The sequence below is a fragment of the Alosa pseudoharengus genome, unplaced genomic scaffold (assembly GCF_046254945.1).
Source record: "Alosa pseudoharengus isolate Yale_2024_CS ecotype anadromous, Long Island Sound unplaced genomic scaffold, YU_APseudo_1.1 YU_APseudo_1.1_scf_8, whole genome shotgun sequence".
In the NCBI taxonomy this organism is placed as follows: domain Eukaryota; kingdom Metazoa; phylum Chordata; class Actinopteri; order Clupeiformes; family Clupeidae; genus Alosa; species Alosa pseudoharengus.
The window spans coordinates 40,994,020-41,007,019 of NW_027468870.1; the positions used below are offsets into that span (position 1 = coordinate 40,994,020).

At 40.3% G+C, this 13,000-nt stretch overlaps 1 protein-coding gene across 1 annotated transcript in view; it reads right to left on the bottom strand.

Moving 5' to 3' along the window:
- ubr1 (ubiquitin protein ligase E3 component n-recognin 1) overlaps nucleotides 1-13,000 on the bottom strand; it is a 160,374-nt gene that overhangs the window by 76,124 nt on the left and 71,250 nt on the right. Inside the window, exons 25-27 of the mRNA XM_076274769.1 lie at nucleotides 12,698-12,852; nucleotides 10,301-10,400; nucleotides 4,897-5,000 (exon numbers count right to left, since the gene is read on the bottom strand). Of these exons, the coding sequence (XP_076130884.1) occupies nucleotides 4,897-5,000; nucleotides 10,301-10,400; nucleotides 12,698-12,852 (359 nt within the window). The remainder of the gene's footprint in view (nucleotides 1-4,896; nucleotides 5,001-10,300; nucleotides 10,401-12,697; nucleotides 12,853-13,000) is intronic.

The following is a 13,000-nucleotide window of genomic DNA, read 5'->3' on the forward strand; positions in this document are numbered from 1 at the left end:
CAACTAGTTTTTTTATTTTGATATAAGATTAATAACACTTAGTTAGATTTTGTTAGATAAGCAGTTTTTGCAGTGTAGTACTGTTGGAAAGCTCTGTTTTTCCTGCATCACGCTATGTGATCCATATATGGACATATTGATATATTGTTTCATATATTATTCCTAGCCTGACTTACATGACATTTTATGCCTAAAAACATGGCAAAAATCGATTTTTTAGGGCTATTGACAGCATATTCTGATTGACAGGATAACAAAAGTAGATATTCATAAATCCCTCTGTACATTTTCCCCCATCTAATATCTGAACACAATGAAAACATAATTTTGAACCTGGCTGTATTCAATACTCAGGTTTCGTGCCTTAAAATGTATGCAAATGTGTGCGCATATTTAATTAGATAATGCCTAATTTGCATATGTAAACATTAAATTACAGAAAACTTTTTCTCATATTAATGTAAGTAATCAACTGGGGAAGTTTCATAGTGATATCTGCTTGTTAAAAATGTTACCCTATTCACCTCTAGTGTCTCGCCTTAATAGCTGAAGGACTACAAACTGCACATCTTGTAACATAAAGAAAGGCCTTTGCATTAGGAATGCTTTGATCGCATTTTGTTCTGTCCTGATACCAATACCTGGGCTGGGTATCGATAGATAGATAGATAGATAGATGGATAGATGGATAGATAGATACTTTATTGATCCCCATGGAGAAGTTCAAGGTCCCAGCAGCTTAAGACACCACACACAACATACACTACAACATCAACAGGGTGATAAAATAACAAATCCACATTACTAAAAAGAACAGTAAAATATACTAAAAATACTAAAACAAGGAGCCACATGAATGTACTAAGGATGTATAAGCATGAGGAGCTTGCAGTGACAGGGCAGGGACTGACCCTGTAATTCAGTATGCAGTGGTAAGGTGTTCAATGAGGTGTGTGTCATGGTGGTAGTGCAAATAAGTCCAACAGTGCAGGATAGCGACCAGCAATAAATATGGACAGTATAAGAGACCAGCATTAAATATGGACAATATAAGAGAAAAATGTAAGCATAGTAATATAACAGTTATAGTATAATTATATGGACAATATAAGAGAAAAAGTAAACATTGTAATTTAAGAATTATAGCAGAAGTGCAAGGATAGGTTTGAAGTAATAGAGCATCAGGCATTGGTCAAGTATGAAGTTAGACCACAGTCCAGACTGGGTGGATGATGGAGGGGGGATGGGTTGTGCATGTGGGCTAATATAGCCAGTAGACAGTATAAGCATTAACACAGTGGGCCAGTGGACAGTCAGTATATAACATTGTTATAGGAGGCCATGGAAGTGTAGAAAAGGGTGGAGGCAGATAGATCTGCAGATAAATCTCTCTCCTCTCCCCTTCAGTGAAGCATTTAAGAGTTGTATGGCCCTGGGGACAAATGACTTCCTCAGTCAAGTCAAGTCAAGTCAAGTCAAGTCAACTTTATTTCTATAGCACATTTAAAAACAACTGAGTTCAACCAAAGTGCTTACAAACAAACATAAAACAATGGCAATGGTACAACAACAATAATAACATAACATGGGGGGAAAATAAATAAATAATTGAAATAATAAACAAATTGGTCAAATAAAATAAAGAATAAAGAGTTAGTGAGGGGGGTTATTAAGTAGATTAAAAGCTTGGGAGAAAATGAAAGTCTTTAAGTTAGACTTAAAGCAGTCAATGGTTGGAGAGGACTTAATATGTACAGGTAGACTATTGCAGATTTGGGGGGCAACAACAGAGAAGGCTCTAAAGTCTGTCAGTTGTGCATGGCAGTGAGCATAGTCTCCAACTGGTCAAGCTCTTCTGCTTTATGATAGTGCTGTGGAGTGGATGACCAATTGTCCAAGATGTTGATTAGTTTGTTAATTTTGTCTGATATTGAAGTGATGCATTCCAACTCAGCTCCTACAACAGTCAGCTTTCAGCTACCAGCCTGTCTAGTCACCCAGCATCCCTCTTCTTAGTGCTTCCTCCCCAGAATACCACAGCATAGAAGAGGACGCTGTCAACTAGGGCTGCACGATTATGACCAAAATGATAATCACGATTATTTTGATCAATATTGAGATCACGATTATTTATCACGATTATTAATTAATTTTAGTGACAAAAATATTTTTTCCCTAAACATATTGGACTTGCTATCTGGCTCACCCAAATTCTTCCCCTCACATTTACTCCCCTAAATTACTGCAAATATAGATTTGACTGCGACTTCCAAACTTCCAAACAACTTCCAAACAAATGTTTTGTGCGTGCTACTTTGTTAATATTTGGGAAAACGCCCACCGGGAATCCTCCCAACGCTCCCCATTAGCCACTTAAGCTCTGCTTCGTGTTCATGAGTTTACTGTAATCGTTAGTCCAGGGGTGTCCAAACTTTTTGACTGAAGGGCCACATTGGGTTTTGAAAATTGGCCAGCGGGCCTCACACAAATAATAATAATAATAATAATAATAATAATAATAATAATAATAATAATAATGTTTTGTATTATTTAAATGACAAAATAATTTTGTTGTAGAAAATTAATTTCTTAAGAAATACTGTTAATTTGATGCTGTTTAATTCATTTATAAATGGTGCACTGTCACTTTAAGACTCTTTGCCAGCTCCACTTGATCGTGGGAAGCCAAAATCGTGATCGTGATTAAAATTCGATTAATTGTGCAGCCCTACTGTCAACAACAGACTGGTAAAACATCCAGAGGAGCTTGCTGCAGACGTGAAAGGACCGCAGCATCCTCAGGAAGTACAGCCTGCTCTGCCCTTTCTTGTAGTGCTTCAGTGTTGACTGACCAGTCCAGTTTATTGTCCAGATGTATCCCCAGATACTTGTAAGTGTTGACCACCTCCACATTGACCCCCTCAATAGTGACTGGCAGCAGAGCAAAGCACAAAGTCCTCCACCAGGCTCCTGTATTCCTCCTCCTGCCCATCCCTGATACACCCCACAATTGCAGTATCGTCCGAAAACGTCTGCATGTGACATGACTCTGTGTTGTAGCAGAAGTCAGACGTGTACAGGGTGAACAGGACTGGAGAGAGCACTGTTCCCTGTGGAGCTCCGGTGCTGCTGATCACGCTGTCGGAGAGGCAGTTCTTCAGTCTGATGAACTGTGGTCGCTCTGTCAGGTAGTCTGCAATCCAGGACACCAGGTCAGCATCCACACCTATCTGCAGGAGCTTGTCACCGAGTCTGAGGGTTTGGATGGTGTTAAAAGCACTGGAGAAGTCAAAGAACATGATTCTCACAGCACTTTCCCCCTTATCCAGGCGAGAATGTGTCCTATGTAGGTGATGGCATCGTCCACGCCCACTTTCTCCTGGTATGCAAACTGTAGCGGGTCTAGTGCATAGGGTACCTGTGGTCTGAGTATCCCCAAAACCAGTCGCTCCATGGTCTTCATCACGTGTGATGTTAGAGCGACCGGCCTGAAGTCATTGAGCTCACTTAGGTGTGGCTTCTTGGGGACGGGGATGAGACATGATGTCTTCCACAGTGTTGGGACTCTTCCAAGACTGAGACTCAGGTTGAAGATGTGCTTCAGTGGCTCCCCCAGTTCAGCAGCACAGACCCTAAGCAGCCTTGGACACAGTCTTTTAGGCCAGGCTGCCTTCCTGGGACGGAGTTTCTTGAGCTGTCCTCTAACTTGCTCTGCCGTAATGATGGGGGGGGGGGGGGTGCGTGTTGCACTGAGAGTGTGGGGGAAAGGGGGGGGGGGGGGGGGGGGGTGTGAGTTGGGCAGGGAAGCAAGCAAGAGCAGTGTCTGAGTCAGCAGGGGGTGGTGGACAGACCACTGCCATTGGATCTGGAAAAGGGCAGCCGAACCTGTTGCATAAGTGGTTCAACTGGTTCGCCCTGTCCAGATCTCCCTCCACAGAGCTGCTACTCTTCCTCAGGCCAGTGTTTGTCTTCATTCCGTCCCAGACCACCTTCACATTGTTCCACCTTCTTTCTGTATTCCTCCTTGTCCTCTTTCAGCCTGGCTTTGAGTTCCCTTGGCTTTGAGTTCCCCTGAGTCCCCCTCTCTGAACGCCATATTTTTCCTATTTAGAAGGCTGTTGAAATTGCTGGTTGTTTGGAAAGCAGCTTACAGTTCTCGTTGGAACAGAATTTCAGGTAGTCAGTTGTGCAATGTGTGAAGTCCTCCAAATCCTCTCCATCCTGTAGTACACTCCAGTCTGTGGACTCAAAACAGTCTCTCAACGCCTCATCCTCTTCTGGTGTCCACTTCCTGAAAGTGCGTGTGGTCTATTGTCCTGTTTTTCCTTGTTGGGCAATCAACAAACTGGTAGAAATTAGTGAGGGTGGAATCCAGTCTTATGTGGTTGAAATCGCCAGATAAGTTTATTGTCTCTGTCCAAACCAGCCACACTGAAGCCAGGTAACTCAACGTTAGCAGTAGGGATGCAGCTAGTTAGCCACGTCTCCATAAGGCATATCAGGCTACATTCTCTGTACAGCTTCTGATTTCTTACCAGGACAGCCAGTTTTGTTAGCCAGTGAGTTCCCCATCACTATCGATGGAATTGAGGAAATTGATGGAATCTCCACTTCTTCTCCTGTTGCCGTCCCGCTCTATAGCCCCGAAAGCACCACAATTCCTCGGGGATGTTAACGTGAACACCACCAGCATTCCTTCGTAGTGCGAGCATTGTAATAACTGATCCATATCCATAAGATAGAATAAAAAACACTCCTTAAAGTGTGTAATCCGAAGTTGCGAAGTAAAGAAAGTAAACAAAAAAACACAAAAAACATACAAAGACACAGAGCTATAAGTACTGCTGCCACTCTCGTCAGTGCCTTAGTTTTTTTTTAAGAAAAGTAGCAACCTACCTGCAATGTCCATGCAATCATGTCCTTCTGTGCCTCCAAAGACGGTAGTGTTTTCATTTTGGTCAGGAAATGAAACAAGGACTTGCCATGCTCAGGTCCTATTCCTGAAAATGTAAACAGTACTAATATCACACACACGCACATCATTTCCAACGCTACAAGGTATTACGATGTAATGATTTAAAAAGTGCAGTCTGCAATTCTAATCCAATGATCTGAATGTTAATTAATAACATTAATGCATGCATGGAGGTCATAATGAATGAATCAATAAAGTTGTGATAGAAGTGAACATAGAATTTCGGAGTAAAATTGCCAGACATTGGCAGACAGTCAGTCATTCAGTTATTCCTGGAAATAGCTTTTCTGACCTCCATTCGCCTGTGATGAGTTAGTTGGGCTAAGAACATGATTTTTGGGTGGAGCAGTATATTCTGACCGTCATCTCCCACAGAGGTTGAAGCATTTTCAATTAGTTAAAAATTGTGATATTACAGCAACTTCAACACTGAATGACAAAATGTTTTAACAAATCCCTTCATACCGTGGCATGGTATAATAACATCAGTTCTAAATTTTGATACGATTCACGACTAGATGTGCTGTGAATGATACAGAGGTCATGTTATGGCTGTTCGGCGGCACAATTTCTGATAGTGTGACTACGCATTAATAGGCTACCTTTAAGAGCATTTTCATTAATTTGGAGTACTACTATTGCATTCACTGCAAAAACTGCTTATCTAATCAAATCTAATCAAGTGTTAAAAAAAAATCTAGTTGGTATTGTTTTCAGTAAAGAGACTTACCTAGCGCTTTCTCGTAAAATAATCTGACTTAAAATAAGGCAAACTCCTTTTAAATTAAGAGGTCTCATCCTGAAAACAAGCAAATTTATCTGCCAGTGTGTTAAGCAAATTTGTCCTAAAAACAAACAAACACCAAGTTTTGTGCACCCCAGTCTTTCAGAATCCCGGGAATCCTTGACAAAAAATTACTTAAGAAAAAAAAAATCTGGAAGAAAAAAAAACTCTGAGTAAACCTATTCACCCCTTGCAGACACGTGACTTAAGTCACGTGACGGCTCCATGCTGGACGGCAAAAAGATAGGAGACGGACGGCAAATTACATTATGTCATAAAGATTATGATGAACTGAACACCATTACTATAACATCTTTGTAGTTCAATGTATTGCTGTTTGGGGTCTGATAGTCAAAGAAGATGCCAGTGGTGTTGTTAGATGAAATGGGTCATGATCGCAAATGTAAAGTTATTAAAACTGGTGGTAACAGCAAGGGGAGATAACGTTACGTTAGGCTACTGTAATTAACATTATGGTAAATGAACACCCATAAGTATTTCTGGACTAAAATATTGCAAAGCGATTTGGTTACTTTCTTTGTCTTGCTTTTATCAGTTGTAACATAGTCAAAACGTTAAGAATGTCATATCAGAACATGAAATAATAACTTAGCTGCCACACTTAGAAGCTAGCTATTCTAGCTAACGTTTATCGTAGCTCATAGTGCTAGGGCTAATGTAACTCGTCAGTTTGTACGTTGCCCAGCGAATAAACTTACTTCTTACATGTCTTAAGTTAAAGAATTGAAAGAAATAGGAAATAAAAAAAAACTTGAACGGTATTATCTGTTTACATTCAGATCTTGCCAAAGACTTTGCCTAAGTGCTATCTGCCGTCCTGTTCAGAGTCTGTTCAGAGCAACCGCTGCTGTGCTTCATACACTGAGGAGATAAGCATGCAATTGTGGTTGAAATACTCCCGAAACACAAAGAAAACAAACCAAAATATATCTATGCAAGAACATGGGATGTTGTTGTATTCCAAACAATAAGCCAACAGTCGTGGAAGGGCATTACTACGGTTAAATCTCACTATAATCTCCTAGCTGTGCGATATGTCCCATTACAACCCATTGATTTGATTCGTGTTCTTGCCGTCCACTAGGCTATTTTGCTGTGGCGCGAACAAAACGTGACGTCACTTGCAAGGGGTGAATATGACCGCCGCTTCGCTGCGCGATTTTACGAGAATGTGTTAGGTAATTCTCTTTATACTGAAAACAATAGCAACTTTTTTGATCTTGATATAAGATTAATAACACTTGGCTATATTTTATTAGATCAGCAGTTTTTTGCAGTGCACGTCTACACCATGGTTACGCCCATATCCATCTATGAGGATGGGTTTAAAGATTTATGGATGAAGTTAACCCTCTAACCGCCCATGTCGCAATATTGAGACAAGCGTCATTACTGAATAAAACAGACGATAGACGCGAGTACAGTGTAAAATCTCATTTGTACTCTTGACCACTAGTTGGCAGACACCCAGAGCTTCGATTCAAGCTCAACCTTTTTTTTCAAAGTTTTCAGGAAGCTCGTGAAAACACGCGAGAAACACACGAAGAAGACGTGCATTTCCTCCATAACGCGGAAGCGATGCGGGCCTTAGTTTTGCACAAATTGAAGCAGAAATACACCAAATGTTGAAAAAAAAATTCACTTGTGATGAAGTCTTGGATCTGTTATTCACCTATTCTGATTCTGAAGGAGAATATCTGCCTTTTGGAGAATATGATCGATCGTCTATTGACTGATAGTCACGGTGCGTCTGTGAATGGAGGTACGTCTTTGCGACAGTGTCCCAAAGCATACCATGCTTATTTCGACCCTTTGCCCAACATAGCTGGAGGTGCCAGTGGCAATAGTGATGATAGTGTCCGTAATGGACGTGGTATAGACAGCAGGGGTTGTAAAAATAGGGCTCTGAAGAACTACAAAGTCACCCGCGATATGGAACTGATTTGACCAGGCTACTTTATTGTATAGTAGCATAGGGTTTGTGATTATAGTAATAGTTTACTATTGTTGGTTTACATGTGACTGTATTCCTGTTCATTTGTTATGTCGGTGAAATGACAAAAAAAGAAAGTATAACTGCTCAAATATGTTCAACATCTAGTATTTACTGAAATATACATAATTCACGGTGGTTACCATCCAGTGACGTCATAATATGCAAATTAGATGAGTAAATTTACCCCCTTCATAAACTTCTGTTCATACTAAATGATTTTCACATTTACAGTAGGACGTTATCTCTGACCACTTGCAAGCCATGGCCTTTTGAAATTTTGATGTACAAATCCAATTTATTCTTTTTAAACCCTGGCGGCTAAAGGGTTAACAGGAGATACATACATTGAGTGTTACTACATTATCAGGAAATTATTCAATCATTGGGTTCTACATGAGTACTGGGAAGGGTGTATTGCATTGATAGTGGTGTTCAAATATCAACAATCAATCACCAGATTGGCAAACCCCACCTTTAAATAAATAAAATGACTTTTTTCAGCGCTAAAAAACAGACAATCTGGGGAACCAGCAAATAACATCGGAAGATCTTATAAGATACTGGACCCAGCTGCCCAATGTCACAAATTTAATTGCAAACCCTTAGGACATGGTTCTACGCATTCCTACAAAGCTTTTTGTAAATGCAAAGTTGGAAAGGAGTCACTTCCTGTTTGACTGCTTTGCCGTCAAACTGGTCTAATCTTTCATTCAATGGTTGATCTGACAAGTTTTGGACAAATTCCATGAAATTATTGCAGTAAATAAACAGTTCAAACTTCATGAACATGACTGATTAAACATCAAGGGATAGTAGACGACAAGGTTTAGAAGGTCATGCTTATTTTGTGAAACTGGGAACTATTCATTTCTGAACGATGGCTGATTTTGCAATTCAGGTTGTTTGTACAGTAAATCTACCAACAAATAGATGTATCGCAAAGCAGTACAAAATATGACCACCGCTCAGTCCTGCACAGTCTCTCCGCAAAAATAAATCACGCTTGTCAATTTGTCTCCATCTCCTACTCCATTCCTTACTCTTGCAACATTTGTGTATATAAATGAGTGTGTGCATGTGTGATTTGCTTTTGTGCATAGCGCTGCGGTCATAATAATTTATTCAATTTATTGCCCAGGTCTACTGTCACTCATAATAATTAGGGCCGTCACTTTACGTTCGAAAATCGATTGCACAATCAATTGGACCAAACAACACAAGTTTCGAAAACTAAAATAGGGAATCGATTTTAACCAAATATGTACACTATTAATTTAAAACGAATTAAACAAATAAAACAAACAAGAATATAAGAATATAAAAGAATTCCAAAGTGCAGTAAGCATTGCGAAAGCTAAAAAGAAAATTCCCACCAATTTTACGCACCGGAAACAGCTGTTTCAATCAGCTACTGTGCTGCTCGTGTTTTGCCAAAAAATGGAGGACAACGCGATCAACCTGTGCGACATGAGAGACGAGTGATGGGCCCTAATAGCTTGAGGAGTTCAATGTGGAAGTAGGCCTACTTCGGATTTTTGGTATATCAAACTATGGAGAGGAACAAAGCGGTTGAATGAAGGGAGTTTGCAAAAAAATAGCGTATTTTTCAAGTCAATAAACATTCTTACGAATGTCTTTGTCAGGCAACATTTGACTTTTCAAAACCATAGGCCTGGTAATCGCTCAGACAAGGAGTTATAAGATAAAGGCAATACCATTTGTGTCACCTAATGCAAGACAAAATGTTGCTTTCGTGGTTAATTAATAGACGATTTGATGACGGTTTTCAGCGAATTGGAGTGGCTCAAAGAGATAATGCGCTGATCGGTCGGTCTGATTCATAGGTGTGCGTATTTATTGCAGGTTCGAATCCATTTTAATGCTATAAGTGTGCAAAATTATAGCCTTTATTTTACATGTATTTTGTACGAGTGGTTGTAGTGTAATGATCATGGGATAGATATGAAATGTGACTATGAAATCTGTCTAAAACAACTTGTTTGTGAATGTTTGACAACTCCTGCAGTGAGAAACGCGAGCACGCGCAAGGAAACCAGTAGGTGGGAAAAACCAGAAGGCACACAACACCTGCAGCAGTACTGCAGGCACGAAACTTCATGCCAATAAATCATCAGAAATATTGCTAGCTTGCGTCTACAAGTGCCCACTTTACGTTCGTCCTAATGCCTGTTAGTTGTTTGTGAATTGGCCTAGACCTATATTTGCCGTTGAAAATGGAAACGTCTGTAGACATGAAAAATCTATTTTACAATCGATTCAATGAACACTTATGTCTCAAAAATCGCAGGATTTTTTCACAAAAGTGACATCCCTAATAATAATGGAATGCTTATACCTTGATGACATCAGTATGGTGTAATATATTGCTTTTACCATCATTGCACAGCTATTACAATACTCCCTGCAACACTGAACTCTGAACTACAGTCACAATCAAGGGGCTGTCCATTCCAATCCAAATCACAGCTAATGTACCCATTATTAAATACAAAAACAAACTCACTGCAAGCCTGTAGGCTGAAGTTAAAGGTCACATCCTCCACACTGCCAGCCTCCAACTGGGAATTCTCCTCCACAAGCGCCTGACCTATGAGGTGAAGGGCCTATGAACACACCAAAATTGACCCATAAACTCAACATTTTATTAAACAATGTCAGTTAAAAAAAATATATATTTTTGCCGCAGTTTGTTTGTTTGTTTGTATTTAACGTTAAAAAGTATTATGGAAAACACTTTGAGGAACATAGCTGACAGGGACAATGTAACTTCCTTTGTCAGATTATGAACATCCAAAAAAACTTGCAAATACATACATAATGTCAACTTAATTCTTAATTTCTTAATCGTTTTCCATATCCCTCCCTATCCGTTTAGTTTTGCAAAGGAGCTCATGAACATAGTATAGTATATATTCCTTTTTTGATCCCGTGAGGGAAATTTGGTCTCTGCATTTAACCCAATCGGTGAATTAGTGAAACAGAAACAGCACACAGTGAACACACAGAGAGGTGAAGCACACACTAATCCCGGCGCAGTGAGCTGCCTGCTTCAACGGTGGCGCTCGGGGAGCAGTGAGGGGTTAAGTGCCTTGCTCAAGGGCACTTCAGCCGCGGCCCACTGGTCGGGGCTCGAACCGGCAACCCTCCGGTTACAAGTCCAGAGTGCTAACCAGTGGGCCACGGCTGTACAGTCCTTACTTGAGAAGCCAGACATGCAGAATGGGAGAAGGGGAACAAGAGGTAAACAGGGCTGGTGCTGACTTGTGGCGTTAGACTACACATTCATTCCCGCTTGTTTTAGGCAATGGATGAAAGCAAGGAAAATGAATCCTGCGTTGTGACTGGTCAAAAAATTTTCAGCTGTCTCAACGGTCATTGGCAAGCTAACTGTTCACCAGGTCAAACTTATAAAAAAGGGGAAAAGCGTACTAGCGTAGGTCCACTTTCTATGTTACAAAACTGCAGCTAATATGCAAAATGCGTACAGGTTGGCAAGTCTGAATAAGCTAAACAACAACCATTCTGCTTCAGATCAAATGTAACGCTTATACAATTCCAGACATTTTAGGTCTTAAATATCAGAAATAAAATATAAGACATTTTAAGACTTTTTAAGGATGAGCTGGGACCCTGGGAGAGCACTGCAGAGGGTGGTGAAAACTGCACAACGCATCACCAGTTCCTCAAGTAAGACACGCAGCATCATCAAAGACTGTTCTCACCCCAACCAAAGACTGTTCACCGCACTCCCCTCCGGGACGGCGTTACAGGTCTCTCCGCACCTGAACCAGCAAGATCAGAGGAAACTTCTTCCCTGTGGCTGTCATCCTACTGAACTCTAGCTCTGCACCACAAGTGACAACTAGGGGTGGGCGATATATATTGTCTGCGATAATATCGTGATTGCTGTTTTAACAATGTGCAAATTGACATTATCAAGTATTTAAATTACTTAGGGGGAAAACACTCGAAATCACGCATTGAACCCCCATACATTCACTAAGCCAGGAGGTGAATGCGAGAGAAGCCCCTGGCTGCAGCAGAGCAAGTCACGTGATTGCTAGTGGTCCACGTTGTCACACGCAGCCTAATGTTTATTTTGTGCAGCTACTTCGTTCAAGTGGCATTAATGAGTTAAAGTCACGGTATTATATGTAAACATTAGGCTAGCCTTTGTGTATTTTAATAGTCAGTTGTAAAGAAAGAAATCTTTTTGTTACCTTTTTGTAAATGGACTGAAGTTCGCTCTAAATATAAACTTTTATCGATTATGCTAACCGCTAGCATCTCTATGGGATTTCTCATATACATTAGCCATAAGCTAATGCATTAGTTTCTATTCTGTAAGGTCTGCTTAGTTTTACAGTGAAACCAGAAAATGTCTAATAAGGACATAGACGGGCTCTAGTGAAACCTAAGTAAAGGTTTGAAAGGAACTTCAGCTTCAGGCTTTCTCTTGGGAAACTGTCAGGCCTATCAATCCTCTGTAATGTAGCTGGCTAGACCATGTCATTGCCACACATACAAGTGGGGGCAGAATTGGAAATGTGTCGTCATAGTGACAATGCATTGGTTTGGTTAAAAAGTCATAGGTTAGGTTATTGGTTATTATAGTTTTTTTAAAGGATATTGACTAATTATCGTTATCGTCAAAATCACAAAAAATAGAGATATTATTTTTTGTCCATATTGCCCACCCCTAGTGACAACCAACCAACTGAGGGAAACTATCTTTCAGGAACTAAGAACTTCCTGATAGGAACTTATCAGGAAGATAAGTTTTTAGAGGTTAATCAATGGCTGGAGGGCATCTTGAAACTGTACATTTGAATTGCAGCCAACTTGTTATCAAGTACAAATATTGCAAACACAGTCTTCTACTAATGAAAAAAGTACACACCTTATGAATCATGGCTTCAGTCCAGAGAGGGGCATGGTCTTCGACAACTCTCTGGAGGATGTGCCTGAGCACATGGATAAACACATCACAGCTTAGGAGACACACAACAGTGGAGAAGGCTTCAGTGAACGCAGGAGGTACAGGGGGCCTCAGCGCTGAGTACAAAAACACAAGAACACAAGCACATTAAAAACTGGCATTCCAACTTAACCATACAATTTAACATATTCCATGGTTTAGTAGTAATAAGTATTTGTTCATTTATGTGTGGCTATTCTGTCTTTCTATCTGATCCAAAGAGTT